This window comes from Pelecanus crispus, chromosome 5 (genome assembly GCF_030463565.1).
Source record: "Pelecanus crispus isolate bPelCri1 chromosome 5, bPelCri1.pri, whole genome shotgun sequence".
NCBI classification, from domain to species: domain Eukaryota; kingdom Metazoa; phylum Chordata; class Aves; order Pelecaniformes; family Pelecanidae; genus Pelecanus; species Pelecanus crispus.
In genome coordinates this window covers 77,033,753-77,050,298 of record NC_134647.1, presented here as the reverse complement: position 1 = coordinate 77,050,298, position 16,546 = coordinate 77,033,753, and the positions used below count along the sequence as shown (strand labels likewise).

The 16,546-nt window shown below is 45.6% G+C and overlaps 1 protein-coding gene across 1 annotated transcript in view; it reads left to right on the top strand.

The window, feature by feature from the left end:
- DDAH1 (dimethylarginine dimethylaminohydrolase 1) overlaps positions 1-16,546 on the top strand; it is a 59,873-nt gene that overhangs the window by 27,320 nt on the left and 16,007 nt on the right. Inside the window, exon 2 of the mRNA XM_075711127.1 lies at positions 15,555-15,654. Within this exon, the coding sequence (XP_075567242.1) occupies positions 15,555-15,654 (100 nt within the window). The remainder of the gene's footprint in view (positions 1-15,554; positions 15,655-16,546) is intronic.

Below are 16,546 nucleotides of genomic sequence, written 5' to 3'. Positions count from 1 at the left end.
CTGTTTGAAGCACGCCCGTTGGGCAGTGATTTCCATTCTTATCAGGTCTTGAGGTGTGTGAAAACGTTTTATTTGCATACCAGCAGCAGTATCCGCTTGTATACACCTTAACCTGGTGCATCCGTGCTATCGCTGCTATTGACTGGAGTTACCCCTTCATCCAAAGCTGTATCAAACTAGACAAGATTGACTTTCGGTAAACACACGCTGATTGGTATTAATTGTTTTATCCTGCAATTCCTTATTACTCCCCGGTCATTTAGCAAGTTTTTCTGGCATCCCCGTTAGGCTGTGAAGGATTATGAACACTACAGAACTCTTCCTTAGGTGGAAATTGTCCTGACCTGCTGTTTTAAAAGCGCTTTTTGATAACTGCTGTTTAATGTCTTCCTGTGTTACGGCTGGGATGAAAATTACTCTCCATAATACAATCTGAATATTTAATTGGCTTTTTTCCCATGTGGAGCAGAAGTATTTATTCAGTACTTCTACCTTTTTGGTGTGAATATTGAAAACTTCACCCTTTCCAGGTAGTAATAAATCAGCACCACGGTTGTTATTCCCATTGTTCCTAAGGTAGGGAAGCAAAGTAGAAATAAGAAGGCCCTTGTAAATCTTCATTCTGCTATCCAGAGATTTTTCACAAGGTCCCTTTGCTTTTGTAAGTTCTCTTAACTTCTGATATATTGCACTAAAACTTACTTTTTATAATTGTTTTGGCTTTTATATCTGATTTAATTTCCCCTCTACACCAATTAACTTAATCTGTTATCTTTGATCCTTAATCTAATGTAGTGTTCTTTCTCACATGTGAGAGCAGGCTTTCGGGACATTTAGTGACACTTTCTTAAAATTGCTCCTGGGCATCACTTATTTTTAGCGTGCAAATGAGCTGCTTAATGATTTGGCTCAACTGTTTCAGCTTTGTGAAAATAAGGCTTTTGAAAATTATTAATTCTGTGTGTTCATTATGTAACTGCTTTTACTTATTAGGGACATCCATTTTGTCTATGAAATCTGTCACTTGTTTGGTGCATTTTAGCATCACCACTTTATCTGTAACTGAAAGAGCATGGAGTGTTATCTGTATTCTGAACAAATGATCATGCCTTTATAAATTAATGTCTGCTAACTGCGTTAGGTTTTTCAGGAGCATCATCTTTCTGGTCAGTGTAACGAGCAGTCTCTGAAGGCGAAGCTGTATTTCTTCCTTTAGAGCAAAGTGAGTATTGAAAAGACTTGGTGTATTCCAGTGCGTTGGAGACACGCTTCCTACCTTTGTCCTCTTTTCAACCTGTTACTCTGCTGAAGTGGAAGATGGATGTGAAACAGGCCAAACAAAATATCATATTCCTTCTGCTCTGACCTTGCAGGCTGTATTCATTTCTGCAGCTTCTCTTTACTGTTGTGTAACTACAGTTACAATTTTCTGTCACTAGCCGGAACAGGTAGGAAAAAAGACTTTCTACCTTTCCACTTGAGCACTTACCGCTTTTAGGACACCAAAAATATTCAGCAGTAGATAGAGACAAGTTTTAAAAATGACGCTAACATCTACAAAGAATATAGCAGTCTTTATTTTGCCAGGTTTCCACTCTATAGCTTGACCCACAGATCTGTAAGCGTGTGCAGTGTGGAGTTAACAGCAGCCAGCAGAAGACCCTTCCTACTGAAGAAGCTAAAAAACTTGCTGTACAATATATGCTTGTCTCTGGTCTTCCTAAGTGTAACCAAGTGATCATGAGGAATGAACAAGGAGCTCTTGAGCTGTCTTCCTTACATGGGGGTACATAACTAGCAAGTTTTAGGGCGTCTTCTTTTTCTCCAGGATGCTTGCAGGAGATGCACCAAGGGCTCGATGCTGCAGTCAGGGGCAGTTGCTCTTAGGTGAGGCGCTCCTGGCAGTTTCCCCCATGCTTGCCACATGGTGCAGGCATCATTTCCCTCCTCCCAGGCTGGATGGCATGGCATGCCTACAGCTGAGCCCTCTTGGTGAGGCTGGGATTGTGGTCCTTGGGGAGGCTCAGCCACCCTGTGCAGCAGCGATGTCCTCCCCGGTGGGGCAGCAGCCCCAGCAGCCAAAACCAGAACCAGCTGCCAAGGAAATACAAAGTTCAGCTCCTCAGTGGCAGGAGTGCATTAAGTCGTTTTCATTTAACTTTTCCACGAATGACCCCTGCTCCAGCCCAAGGCTCGCCTTTTGTTTGCAGCAGGTCCTGCAGGTACCCGTGGGCTCTGGCATCGCCTTTGTCTGGGAGCGCTGCAGTTACAAGCTGTCAGGTTACTTCCACACCTCTGATGGTGTTGATAGCATCTGGTGAGGTAATAGTTTCCATTTAGTTATTTTATAAATTTCAGTATTTCCCTTTATTTCTGTATGGCAGTGAAGTTATGTAGTACTGTGCAGAGAAAGGAAAAGCCATTAGGCTGACTATAAAGTAATACTGGAGTCTGCTGTATCATCGACTCTTGGCTGTTATTCCAGCAGACGTGCTCCCTATTCCCACACGAGTCTGGAAACGGGCTGCTGTTGCCTTGTGTCCGTCAGTCGTGCTGCTGCTCTTTGCTCTGTGCGGCACCGGGTTTGGGACAGGCTCCTGCAAGGCAGGTATCACTCCAAACAGGGGACCTGTTGGGAGGATCGTGGCATTGCCACATCCCCCAAAGTGGTGCCTAGTGCAGGCAGGAGGGCAGAGCTCAGATGCTCTGGTGCGTAACCCCTCGGGAGCATCGCTGCTGGTCTGCAAAAGGCGCTGGCTTGGATGCGGTGAAACATGGGCATGTGCTGCCTCAGGTACAGGAGGCGTAATTAGGAAATGTAAGTCATCAAATTCAATTAGCCCAGCGCAGCTGGGAGGGTTCTTACTAGATTTCGTCCTCCTTCAGAGTAGCTCTTATTTAATAATACCTTAAGTGAAACCCTAATTTCTAAGGTGCATTTAAAAGCCTGCAGAGAGATATTTCCCTTCCCAAAGTAACTGTTTGCAAGACAAAGTAGTAAGATACCAAAGAAGCTGTGTTTCTGGCACCGTGCCCGATGAGCGGGATTGGTGAGCGAGTGAAGGGGAGATGGCTCCGTTTGCAAAAGCACATCTTGCTAAAGGAGCACAATTGGGTTAGGAGTCTTGCATCTAAAGTGTCTTTCTACTAGTAGAATCTTTGTAGTTTCTTTAATTAAGTAGAATCTTTGAACACTTACTTTTTACTTAGCTGTTATTTTGCTTTTCTTAATTTTTCCCCTCTGTCCCTGTGCATTACAAGTAAGCAGTTGCTTTCCCTTTGTTTAAATCCATTTGTATTTGATGCATGTACAGTGGAAAATGTTTATAGAGTATCAAAGTGCAGTAGTAACTGTGTTGCAGACATGTCAAGGAAATGTATTTCTGTTGAAAATGTAGCACTACAACCCCCAATTTCACTGCACTTTTTAGCTGAACACAGTATTTAGCTCTATTGAAAGGATATGGTCTCAGGATATGTAAAAGTCCGTAGCAGCTTGTTTGGCAGGGAAAGGAGCAAAACAGTGGACCACATTGCAACTGTTAATGCTTTTAAAGTGCTTTCCTTACAGGCATGCTGACATTTGCATTTCTGCATTTATTGTATAAAATGTCAAGGGATATCTTGGGTGGGGGGGATTCTGGCTTTGGTGGGGCCAGGATTTCATCCTCCGCCGCCTGCCTAGAGCTCAGGTCCTGTGGTCAGGTTTGACCCTCCTAATTCCCACCTGCAACTACGTGCTCTCCTGGCAAGTCTGTGGAGTTCTGCTGATGATGCTTGCAGGTGGTCAGAGCAGCTGTGTCCTCTGAGATTTGAAATGACTATGACTTGAACTTAATTGCACCTGGGCAAATTTGTTTAAAAAAAAAAAAAAAAGGGACAGGCTCCTGCAAGGCAGGTATCGCTCCAAACAGGGGACCTGTTGGGAGGATCGTGGCATTGCCATGTCCCCCAAAGTGGTGCCTAGTGCATGCGATCTAACCTAGGTTTTGGTTTTAAACTTATCAGTACTCATCTGTCATTGGGTATTAAAAGAATGTGTGTTGCTGTGCTGCATCTTTACAAAATGTTTTAAATTCTCTATCCTTGTGCCTATATTGCAGAAATGGGTTGGGGGGGTGTGTGAGTAAATGTCAATGCACTGAAACTCATGTAGACTTCAAGGTAATTAAATGCAGGGAGGCCTTAAAGGAGTTCCTTTGGCTTGTACTGTGTTAATATTTGTTGCACAGATCAAGGCTTTGTAGATCAGAGTTTGTATGTGTGCCCTTCTTGTCTGGGTGAAATACCACTGCATGAAAGGCAGGTGGCTGTTTCCTTTTTCCAAGCATTTAGATGTCTGTCATAAACAAGAAATTCACAATTTTTCAGGATGTATCACCTGTATCCAAAGCTGGTGCTCGGGTGGGTGCCTTTCACAGCAGTTCTGATGGTGAGGTTTTGGAGCGGCTTTGGGAAGGCTCCCGTGCTCCCTCCTCGGGGCCAAGGGCATGGTTCTGCGTCTGGTGGGTCATTGTCCCCTCTTGGGCAGTAGGACTCACTGCTGTCACGTAGGAGGTTTAATCACCATAAACTTCCCGTTCTGTAACTCTCTGGTCTTGTCATTTTACTGAGCAACAGTGTCCTCAGTCCCCTGAGACATTAGTGAGGGAAGGAGGGGAGGCAGGGTGTGAGCAGGCTGGTTTAAAAGTAGGAACTGTGTTTTATTAGTATCATGTTAATGTAGTGTACATTACAATGAAGGTAGTCTGCCTGCAGTTGATGTTTTTCAATGAAATACTGCCTGTGAGTTTTATGGCTTAAAAATGCAAAAGGCGAGGCAAGAGCTTGTACTGCAATCCTCCTGCAATCACGGGAGGGTGAGGGATGTTCCAGCAAAGCGGCCCGAGAGGTGGCATCGTCCCTCTCTGCGTTTGCAGGGTGTGCAGCAAGCATCTGGCAGGGATAGAGGCTCTTCTCTGCCCAGCGCTGCAGGCAGCTGCCTGCACACTTGGTGAGCTTGCAAGGGAAGGCAGGGCACCGCCTCTACAAAAGTTTCTACCTCTTAAAAACATGTGGTTATAGAGAGGCTGCACCAACTGCTGTATCTTTCATGCGCTCTTCATGTTTTAGTGCTTGCTGCTTTATTCTCGTTTCCTCCTCCCGCCTGTAAGCCTCAAATGGGAAGTGGGTGCAGAAGCAGGACTTGCAAAGCTGGCTATTTTTTTGCCTTTGTCAGTTTGAGTTCAAGAAACAGTAACCAGAGATGGATAATTGCTTATGCTTACTGCATGTCTTTCTTTAAAGCTTAAGAATTTATTAAAACTTGTCATTATAGTATTAGACTGCCATAGGTTATTTTCAGGTTGAAATGTCCCACCTAGCACTGTGATGGCCAATTTGTTCAATAGATGACTCCCAGTTTGCTTGTTTGTTTTGAGATGTATTTTGAGATATATTTGAGATGTGTGTCTTCGAAGATTTAATCCCGTTTCCTGTATACCAGCAAGCTTCTGTAATCCTACTGGGATGACACTTTCCTTACCCAGCAGTGGAAACCTTACTGGAACTAGTTGGGAGATGGAAAATGGTCAGAATTTACATTTTCTGCCATTATTGTTATTATATATGTCTAGACACTTCAGGGCACTCTTGCAGGATGTGTTAGCTTAGCTAAAATAAGACAGACAAGTCAACTTCTCTGAAAGCATGAATGAAACCTATTATTAGAGGGGAAAAAATGCTGGGTTAGTATAACCTCTGCCCGTGGGGCCCTTGTTATAAAATAACATGGGAGCAACCGGATGCTCCTCAGTGAAAGGCCAGTTATTGAGTGAATTCAATGTGAAGGAAAATATTCTCTTTGCCTGTGATGATGGTCATTGCTCCTTGAGCTGGGCTGGCTCCGGGGGGCCTCTGGGCAGGTGCCCACAGGAGCAATCGCTTCTCCTCCCAGCCCATCTTCAGCACCGGGCAATGAGGACCTGGTGGCAACCACTGGGTCTTGTCCATGGCTCCCCACCAGACAGACTGGATGGGGCCAAATCTTCCCAGCGATGGTCCTCGGCCATTTGTGCAGCTGAAATCTGCAGGTTGGTTCCCACATGCCTCGGAGAGGCGATGGGAAGAGTTAAGAGTTGGGTGCTGATGATAGCTTCTGGGGTCCTGCTGGGACAGAGCTGGGTGGGAGCTGCTTTTCTGCAGTATCGGGTTGGTTAATATAAAATTAAAGCTTCTAAATCCCCTTCCAAGAAGGAGATTGACATGCTTTTCAGTGTTTGAAATTACAAAATTTGGAGTCCTCTGGGCACAATGACATGTGCACGCAGCAAGATCAGAAGGCAACAGCAGGCATGCCAGCAGCTTGACAATTAACTGCGAGGAATCTAAGCAAAACCCATTTTAATGCAAAATCAACACTCTTGAAGGGTTTGTTCAAAGGGGTTTTTTTTATATTTATTTTGGTTGATAAAACTACAGTGGAGGGAGGAGGAAATGAGTTTCTGAACCACACACTCAGCTGAAAATTCAGACCAGACCAAGCTTGACTGGGCGCTAGGGAAGCCAGGAGGTGCTTGTACCATTTGCCACTACGTTCACATTGTGAGCACCCCGTTGAAGAAGTTACAAATCCCCAAATATCCTGGTTGAGGTATAATTATTTTTCGCTTCTTTAGTGTAGATTTTTCCTTTGAAAAGAGTTCCCTACCTTAAAATGAGCGGAGTATTATCCTTGCCAAAGATCTTTCAGCCTCTTTAGAATAGGGCATTTAGATTACTGGGGACAAAGTGAGTATCTTGAATGCTCTGTGTCAAGGCATGAACAAACACGACAGAAACAGTAGTACAGTACAGAGTGAAACCTGACAACTTGGTGTTAAAGGAAAGGAATGCTACTGTATGGTTCGATTGTGATCAACTTATCTTCAAGTGGGTTTATTAGCAATTTAATGGAATATTGGTTATTCAAGAGCAATAATAGCCCCGGTTGAAATGTCCCTTCTGTGTGGTTTTCCCATAGCCTGTGGAATGAGCAGAATGTGACAGTTGAGCTTTCAACAGACTTCATGAATTTTAAATACTTTTCAGCTGTGAAATGGGGCACATGGCGTGTGGTCAAGGGTGGACAAGGAGCTGGCAGCAGCTGGGGGTATTATGGGATATTGAGTGTCTGGGAGATAATGAATGCTTGGCTTATCCAGGTGCATTCTTGGCCTGCTGTGCATGTCCAGGCAGAATGGAATATATTTCTCTGTCCAACACTTAACAATTGATCATTCTGTAATTGTAAGCAGAAAGTATTTAGAACGTTACTTTCTCAGCATGCCTGCATACGACTTAAATTTCATGTCATCATCTTTATCCAGCAAAATCTTCACTGTTTTTCTGTAACAATGCATTCATGCTGCTTAAACTTTTCCACTAACCTGATTTTATGCTTAGTGGATCTTAGTGAGCCTTTTCTTCTAGCGACTTTAAATCTCCATCTTTTTAAGCATCCTTTCTTTTTTTTTTTTTTTCTCTGTGAGTTTTTTATACCTGATTGAAATTATTTCCACTTGCTGTGGGTTGAAATTTCAGCCCAATTTTTTGTAGCAAGTAAGCAGGTTGCTGGCTCCTGTTTTGTGGGAAATGGTGTCCCTGCATTTTAAATGCTAAGTGGTGGAAGAGAGGAAGGGGAAACCCAGGCATGGTTTACTGCTCGTGGGCTGCGTAGAGTTGTTCTCATGCGCTTTGGTTCTGCTTAGCTATTAAAACACAACATGCTCTAAGGACATCCAGATTAATTGCGGTTTCAACGGCGTGTACCTGGAAGAGGAGGTTGCCGCTTGACCTCCCGAGACCTGCCAGGCTGGAGCTACCCTCCTGTGCGGCTGAGAAGCTTTTCTGGGACAAGCAGCCCCGGAGGCCACCTGCCACTTTCTGCTCCTCCTCCGTGTGCCAGTCCCTCTCTGTGCTGCCCCTGGTCCAGCTCTGTCCGTGTTTCCCCTTCCCCATTAGTCCCCAGTGGTGCTGTCCTCACCCCAACCTTGGATCGCTCTCCAGGGGCAATGGGCATTCGGCACCAGGTGCAGCAGCTCTAGGCACACGGTTTGTGACTATTTCAGTAGTAGGGCAGTAAGTGGGTTTGGATCCATAATTAGCAGTGTGTGGGCAATAACGAATGGGGTAATTATCCATGTGGCCCTTTTTGAACTCCATGGTTTACGAATTACCCAAACTCTGCCAAAAGCTGCTCCTGCTTGGTGCAAGCTTTGGGTAAGGGTGAAACTGTCTCATAGTTGCAACCTAAAAGTGCTGGTGTGGGATCTGTGTATCAGGAGCAACTAAAAAGTTATTTTCTGCTCGAGGATGTGGCTTGGGTGTACCTCGGCGTTGACTCCTGGCCCTCCCGTGGCCTTGTTTGATGAAAAATGGCTGAGAACATGCCGTGCTGCGTGCGTGCTGGACGCACGTCTGGCTGAGCGGGGAGGAAGGAGCAGCGTGCCAGCAGAAAGCAGTGCTGGCGGTGTGCTGGTGGGTACTCCGGCACAGCCACTGAGGCACTGCAAATCTGAGTGATGCTACGGTGCAACTGCCCCACAGTTGGGTAAGGACCTGGGCCTGGAGCTCCAGGTCGGCAGAGAGCGGCAGGGTAGGATCAGCTGAAACTCCCAGAAAGGGTTTTCTGGGTGTTCTCATGTAACACTGTGTTTTCCACGTGTCATGATGCACAGCCTAGTTTGAAGTCATGCTTGCATCACTCTGAACTCGGATGTGATTTGTCCAGGTGCCTTGGGAGCAGCATATCCACGCACGCCATCCAGGAGCGTGCTGCTGAGCAGCTGGCGATTCGCTTCGAGGCCAGGCTGCTGCCGGTATTCGCCTTTTCTCCCCTTCCCAAAAGAGGCAGTGGGATGGACACAAAGGCCCTGTGTGGGCTGAAAGAGGGATCGATTGCCAAAGCAGACCATGGTCTGCCAGCCGGCGGGGCAGGAATGGCAGGTACAGGGCGTCCTGACCAGACTGTGCTGGCAGCTATTTGTGGGACAGAGCTGACCTTACTTGTCTTGCACTTAACACACTCTTACAGCATGATCTGCATCGAATAGCGGTGCTGGAGCATCTTGTTCTTCCCTGCCAACCTCTCAAGAGCCAGGGCCCTTTCTGGTATCAACACTAGGAGCAGGAGTCAGAAACTCTGCCACAACCCACATCCCACGAATTTCCGAGATCAATATATGTGAGGGTGTGTATCTGACCTACTTAAAGCAAGAAAACAAGCAGTAGTGGTTTTTCTTCTCAAAAGCCTCAAAACTATTACAGCGCTGCTTTATTTTCTTTGAAGCCTCTGCAAGCCCAGAAGGGCAATGCTTATCATCAAGAGGAGACAGATTTTCCTCATCTCCAAAGGGAGTAGATTCAGACAGGCAAGAAACTGGATCGTGACCAACACTGGTATCTGGTTTTGCAGAACTGAAGTCTACCCTTTCCTGGCCCCGGATTTGTCCATCTCTATTTATAGCCTTCACTCGGAGCCTTGCTGAAAAATGCATTATATATTGACAGTGGCACTTTGTGAACTCGGAGCTAATGGCTCCAGAAATAGTCACCTCGGAGATATCATAGTCTAACTTCTGCATATATTAAGTTTGACATTTGCTTTGCACAGCTATAAATGACGGGTTAAAACACAATGAAGTGGAGACTGAAACACGATAATTGTGACTTACCATGCCGGAGAAGTTGGTGGTGGATGTAAAATTTGAGGAGCCAGTGCGGTAGCATGTCTTGGGCTGAGCGCCCTTTTTGTTAGGGCTGCGGTCGGTCTCCGGAGAACCGAGCTGTTAGCGCTTAGAGCTGAGCTCTGCTGGTTTAGAAACCTCACTGAAGCTCTGGCTCATTGGATGGTCTTCAGCTCTCCAAATCTCTCTGCGTCCTTTCATTCAAAACAGGTCTGAAGACATCTTCCCCCTTTCGCAGGGAGCTCGGAGGCGAAGGCAGATGGGTAATTGCAGCCATTAGGGGATGCCTGATTTGGTACCATCCACAACTTCTGCTGAGCCCCAGCTGTGTCCCTGCGTACGGGGCATTTGGGAACCTCGGTGGCACCTTGCCTGCGGCCCCCCAGCCCTGGCACCCCAGGGGAGAAGCTGCCCTGCTCTTGGCAGGGGTGAGCCCGTGGCTTGTGAAATCATTTCCCCGTCTCCACTGTCTTTTGAAAAGATCATTTGCTTCTTACTGTCAATAACATAAATCCTATAACATGGTTAGTGCACAGAAGACCAGTAAGTAATTTAGGTAGCAGCCTCTGTTTAGAGTGCATCAAATACTAATATTAGAGGAGGAAAAATCCCCCCACATCAGTTACAGTAATTGGTAGAAGGCACCAGCCCCGAGGGTAATGAGCTCCATTTTTAAAGCACGAGGAAGTTAGATTCTTATAAACGTCAAATGCAGTTATTGTCCTTTTTCCTTGAAACAGAGCTGAGCTGGCTGGAGCCCATTGTCTCTCAATCAGCTTTGCTATGGATTAGACACATCCCGTCTCACACCAGGAATGTGCTTATTAGAAAAAAAAAAAATCACTACACAAAGCATACAAGCTTTAACACTCAACCGATGTACTAATGGGTACTTTTACAGTAAACCCCAATATCGTGTTACAAACCTGAAGCTGACCCGAGATAATATGATACAGAAATCTCAAAGGATATGGCTGAGTGTTTTCTTCGTGTGCTACAATTCTGACTACCTGGGGTTTTGGTTTTCAAATAAAGGAGATAAAGTGAGGAAAGGTGACTTTTCCTCTTGGCTACTTATGAAAAAGGCAAGCAGTAAGTCGTCTTCATAGCGAATATGCTTGTAATCAGGTAATTTCCAAATACTTTGGGTATTTCACTGGTGTCTCCTGGGTAACTGTGGCTTCACAGAGGACTTTCTCCAGCCGTCTTTTTTCAGTTCTCTCCTGGGGAAGAAAAAGCAAGAGGTGGTTATTTGCTCATACATCAAAGCTAGCTCTGTGAATTAGTCTTTCATTCATTATAAAATCTTGCCAGTATGTGTTAAGACTCCACACTTCAGAAAAATGGTTATCAGTTGGTTGGGGAGGATAAAATGTGAGGAGGATAGAGGGCTTTGTAAAATCAAACCCCTTTGCTGCATCGCTATTTTTAACTTCTTACTAGAGGGTAACAGTCGCTTGTCCCTCCTTAGCTAGAGATTGTACCTAGTTTTCTCTCCAGGGTAGGAGCTCTGTTTGGAAGTGGCACCATCCTTCCCGATGTGGGAAGGCTTAAGGATGGAGCCAAGCTCTCAATTCCCTTTTGCAGTGATGAGATACATACTCAAGCTACTTGTGTGGACTCTACCACATACTAGAACAAACTCTGAATGATGCAGTACCTTGTTTCCAAGATGGTCGTGTGTCAAACACGTACCGTGGACATGCTGTGTTGGAGACCCTACTCAGAACTGCTGCAGGATGGCTTTAAAGGTGATGTGGTGGGGATAATGTGAGGATAATCCTCCATGCAGGAAACTCAGCTGTATGTGAAAGCACATGGGCTGTACATTTTTGGGTTTGTCTTTTCCAGAATCCTGTATTTGTAAGTTCTTTTTTTCCAGTTGCCTTTTTCATAATGTCAAGTCTTCCCTCCAATCTTCTCCATCTCGGTTGGTGCTCCTTTTTTCATTGCTGCTTTTATTGAATGAAGTTCCTGGTGTTGTGCATAGAAAACAAACAGTAACTTGAGACTTCTATTTTGCACAAGCAACGGATATTGAAAGATATTCCTAGCATATGTCACCAGACATGTGAACAGCACTTTCCAATTAAAACTCTAGGAATTTCTACTGGTTGCTTAAAAACCCTGCAAAACATTGAACCATAGAGTTGAATCCATTAACACCCATCATGGAAAAAAGATCCAGCTATTTATATGGCAGTCATTTTATTTGTTTAAATTTGGTTTCCTAAGCTAAAATGAGCTCAGCTGTTGGGGAAAAACATCTTGAGCATCTTATAAATATCTTCAAAGCCTGGAACAATCACAAAGCAAATTAAACTAGGTTTCTGCAATTTTGGACAACTTTTAGTTCTGATAACTTTCCTCAATGTCTGTGCTACAGCTTCATCAACCCTTATAAATTAAAGAAAGAAACAATTCAAGGCATTTCTGACGTAGGCTGGTGGTTAAATGGATTATCAGCAGCTGGTGATTAAAACATACATATGACTCAGCATTTACCTTCCACTATTCTCATTAGCTAGGCACTTAATTGGTACTGTAGTGCAAGTGTGATTAATTGGCCGTTCTGGCCCAGGGATGTGAAGTGGCGCTGCCGCCCTGCCAGCCTCTCCCTGGGAAGCTCTGCAGTCCTTTGCCGACTGCATTGGGGTCGCTTCTCAGGACAGTGCAAGCATTTTGCATGGTTGCAACGCTCAGGTAAAAAGTAGGTTTCCCACCTGCCCGAGGGAGCCCACATGCGCCTCCGTGACCGGTGTTTGTTTGCTCTGGTCATAGGTCTTCTTGCAGGCAGAACCACCTTCAGGCTTTCGTACCCACTCAACCTTCCTCACATAGCCAAGGTGCATGCTGCTTTTCTTTTCCCTTCAATAACATGCCTCCTGCTAATTAATTAAGTTTATTAAACCATTAACAGACACAAATTTTCTAGCCGGTATGCCTAGCTTGCTTGCAATAGTCGTTGCACAGTTCCCGGCCCCGTTAGGTCTGCAGGCAGCCTGGCAACACGCGAAGGGACCTTCGTGTCTTCTCTGTAGGCTGCCCCAGTTTTACGTGGTACCCCTCTCAGCTGGTCTTCTGTGGTCCAGAGAAGCTTTTGCTTCTGGCTCTCCCCGTAGAAAGCAGGTAGGGTGGTCCAATGCCACCGTAACATCTGCAGCGCTGCAGATGCTCCAGACCGGTGGGGACTCAGTGTCAGGGAGGAGGACAGGAGCGGAGCGGATGCTTGGCATGGGCAGCTGCTGGCTTGGCTTCTTCTGCAAGCCCAGACAGCTTCCCCTGGAGCACCCCATCAGCAACACGTCTCCTGAAAGGGCTTTGTCATCTTGTTGTTTTGGTTTTGCAAGCCGCTGGAGCGAGTGGATACTAACTGGAGATAGGTGACCACACAACAGGCTGGATAATCCTGTTTTTTCCTGTGGTTTGGCATTCTGCCTGAAATAACCCCATCTGATGGGTATATTTATTTATTCAAACTGCCTGTGACTGGTGTTCTTGTGTGTCAGGGTGTCCTTACTCCCAGCCATGGGTTTGCTTGTCTGCTTCACACCAGTGGAAAACAGTGAGTCTACGTGCTGTTGGATTGGGAACCTTCTTATATAATGCTGCAGCTGTATTACTCCATATTAAGCAATTGTTTTCTTCTTTGGGGTCTGATGGCTCTTAAGCACGTAGCACCTGCACAGTAAAAACCACTGGGCTTCACAGGCAAAAGAAATCATTCTGCTATCAGCACACGGATGTTACAAAATGTTGCTGTGTTTGTACAACACTCAGTTTTCCAATATTAACTCACCTGTTTCCCATTTATTTTTAAAATAGTGCATGGGTCCAGTCCTCCTAATAAACCTAATTTTAAAGATCACTGGAGATAGAGCAACAAGACTAAGAAAGATGAAGCCTTACTACTAACCCTGGAGACTCTTTGAGTGCCAAGTTTTAGCCTGAAGTCAATTTAGAATCAAGTGAAAGATGGAGGAGCGAAGTGTTAATAATTGTGAAGGGCATGCTGCAGGCTCGCTCCAGCCTGTGTGCCAAAGCCTTAGATGGGATTTCGCATGGAGAGGATGAGTCCCTTGGCCTCGGGAGGCTCCCGGGTACAGTACCGCGTTGCAGTGTAATCCATTAGCATTCTCCAGATGGCACAAAGACCTGCTTTCACCCTGTTCAACTTTAAACTGAGGCACCTACTTTGGCACTGTGCTTGTCCAGGGTTTTTCCTGTAAAGTGACTGGAGAGCAAGGATGTGCTAGAGGGAAAGAGGCACCTCTAGAGAGCAGAACGATCTTGGATAAGATGATGCCTTCAGTGTATTCGTTACAGACCTGCATCAGCTGTCCTGGCAGCCCATGGAGACCTGCTCTTGCCTTTTAGGCCTGGGCTTCAGGGTTAATGGGATGACTCACAAATGCCACACAGCTGAGTCATGGAAATTGAGCAGAAAAAGTGGGCTTAGGTGGATCACGTCTGCCCCCTCCCTTATTCCCTCAAGCCAGCACGGCTCTTAGGAAGGTATGACAACCAAAGCATATGCTGCTATTGCTCTGAGGCTGCTGCAGCCAGGGTGAAGGACTGATCACCATCACATCTCCTTTCTCTGCTGTGACAGGTATAGTTTGGCAGAGCCCAAGAGTGGGGCTGCTGGAGTTGCTTCTGTTGGTATATGGTGCTGGAAGACAAGTACCATGTCTCCTGCTTTAGCTTCCTGTGTTTCTTATAGAAACACTTAATTTATCACATTAAATAGATAAATGACTTGTGGGACATGCAAAAATCAGAGCTGTCTAACATGTCACTGCATCTTCTGTGTTCATTAACGCTTGCTGGGCACCTCTGGTTAACCACTGTGAGGAGGTTTCACCGAACGTGAAGATGCTGCTGTGTGGGATCAAGTTCATGGGTTTCTGTGGATGAGCTCATATTTATATTGACATTCTGCAAGCTGTTGTCATAAGCTTTTGGTGAGCAGCTGGTTGCTTGTAGGTGCTTCTTTTGGCTTACAAGGCACCAGGATGATGGTGCTTGAACATAGCGAGCGTTAACCCCTCTTATGGATGGCCAGTGACTTGAGCCTCTGTAGGAACAGGTTCTGCTCTAGGCATCCTCAGCAGCCCTCGCTGGGAAAGGGGAAACCTACTGAAGCTGCATTCCCTGCTCCTGTTATGAGCTCCTTTAGCAGGAAATGGGCTCGGCAGCCCCAGGCTCCCCAGGACGCATGCAGCTCTCCATGGTGAGCAGCCAGCCACACAACATGTAGACATGAAGGGTCTTATAATTCTGTAGCAAGGTAGCTCAAAAATGCAAGGAGTACTAGTGCTCAGTAAAGTTGCAGAACTATAAAGAAAATGAACATTTACTGAGTTGGGGATTTTTTTTTTTCCTTCCCCCCTGCCTGAAGAGGGACCTGGGGTGGTCCTGGCACCTCCATGGCTGGTAGAGCCATGTCTTGTGTTTGAGCACCGTGGAAGGAGAGAACGTCACTTCTGCTGGTCCTTTTTCCTGCTCAAATCCAAGGAACAGGATTTGCAAGAGAGGATATTACTGTGCAGAGGGACCAGACTTAACACGTGTTTTGCAACCCTCATCTGTCTCCTCTGGATGCCGCGTGGTTCCTGTGCAAAGGCAAGAGCCCTATCGCTGCCACTAGACACCCCATCCCCTCCAGACCACAAAGGCCTCTGGAGAGAGTTAGGGAACTGCGATGGGCAGGGTCACAAAGGACCCTGCCATCCGTCTTGCTAAAGGTGTGTTAAAGGACTTTAATTCTTATTAATGATAGGTATTTCTGGTATGTTTTTTCAGTTTTTCAATGATACAATATATTCTAAACAACTTTCTTTTAAACAGGTTGAAGCCATGAAGAAAGTACTAGAAAGCCTCAACCTCAATATAGTAGAGATGGTAGACGAAAATGCAACCTTGGATGGTGGAGATGTCTTATTTACAGGTATAGTGGTAGTGAATTTGCTGTTTACATATTCTGCCTTCGACTGCCTCGAAGACCGCATGTTACCTGTCATCTGCGTAATAAAATGTCGTTCGCGCGGTTTGTTAGATCAGTTGTTTACCAAATGTCACAAAGGTAGCTGAGATACGAATTTTCAGTGCAACCCTCGATGTCCTGCCTAATGCCTGAATAAATGAAGTAGCAGTACACACAGTACAAAGAGCAGCACTGTGCATACAAATTTTATTTTAGCTTGTAAAGTGCCAATAAGAAAAATGCTTTCAGTAGTCAACTGCCTGCAGTTGTTTCGTATTTCTTATTACAAGTAGCTACGTTCACCAGACTCATTTTCAGGACTTGTAAAAGCTTGATGCAGACAATTGTCGCTAGTTCAATGAATCAAATGCAAAAAATGCATTTTTAGTTTATGGAGAAAGTGGTCGAGTTGCCTGCCAGATGTCATCTGCTAGACAACTTATATGCATGGTTGACTTCAAAGATGAAGATACTGACTGTGTTTTTTATGTCATTAAACCCATTAGCCATTTTCTCACATTGGCTGCGCACATGCTTGCTCCCCGCCTGTGTTGAATGAGCCTGTTTGTTTTGATCAGCATCACAGTAGACTGGCTGCTTGCCTTAGTTCACCAAGGGGAAAGAAGGGTCTCAAAAGAGGCAGACCGGGAAGGGAGGCCTTTCTAATGCAGTGCAGATCCAGCACTGATTTCCTCTGGAGCTGGAGGATGCCGGTGGCTGCAGAGCTGCCTTCCAGACCAGAGGAAATCTCAGAGGGAGGGGGAAATGGTCAATCAGTGCTGTACTAATCCAGCCCAGCTGTTCTCTTTCCTGACTCAATGGCCATTGCAGAGCTTTAGAGGAAGCTATTTATGCT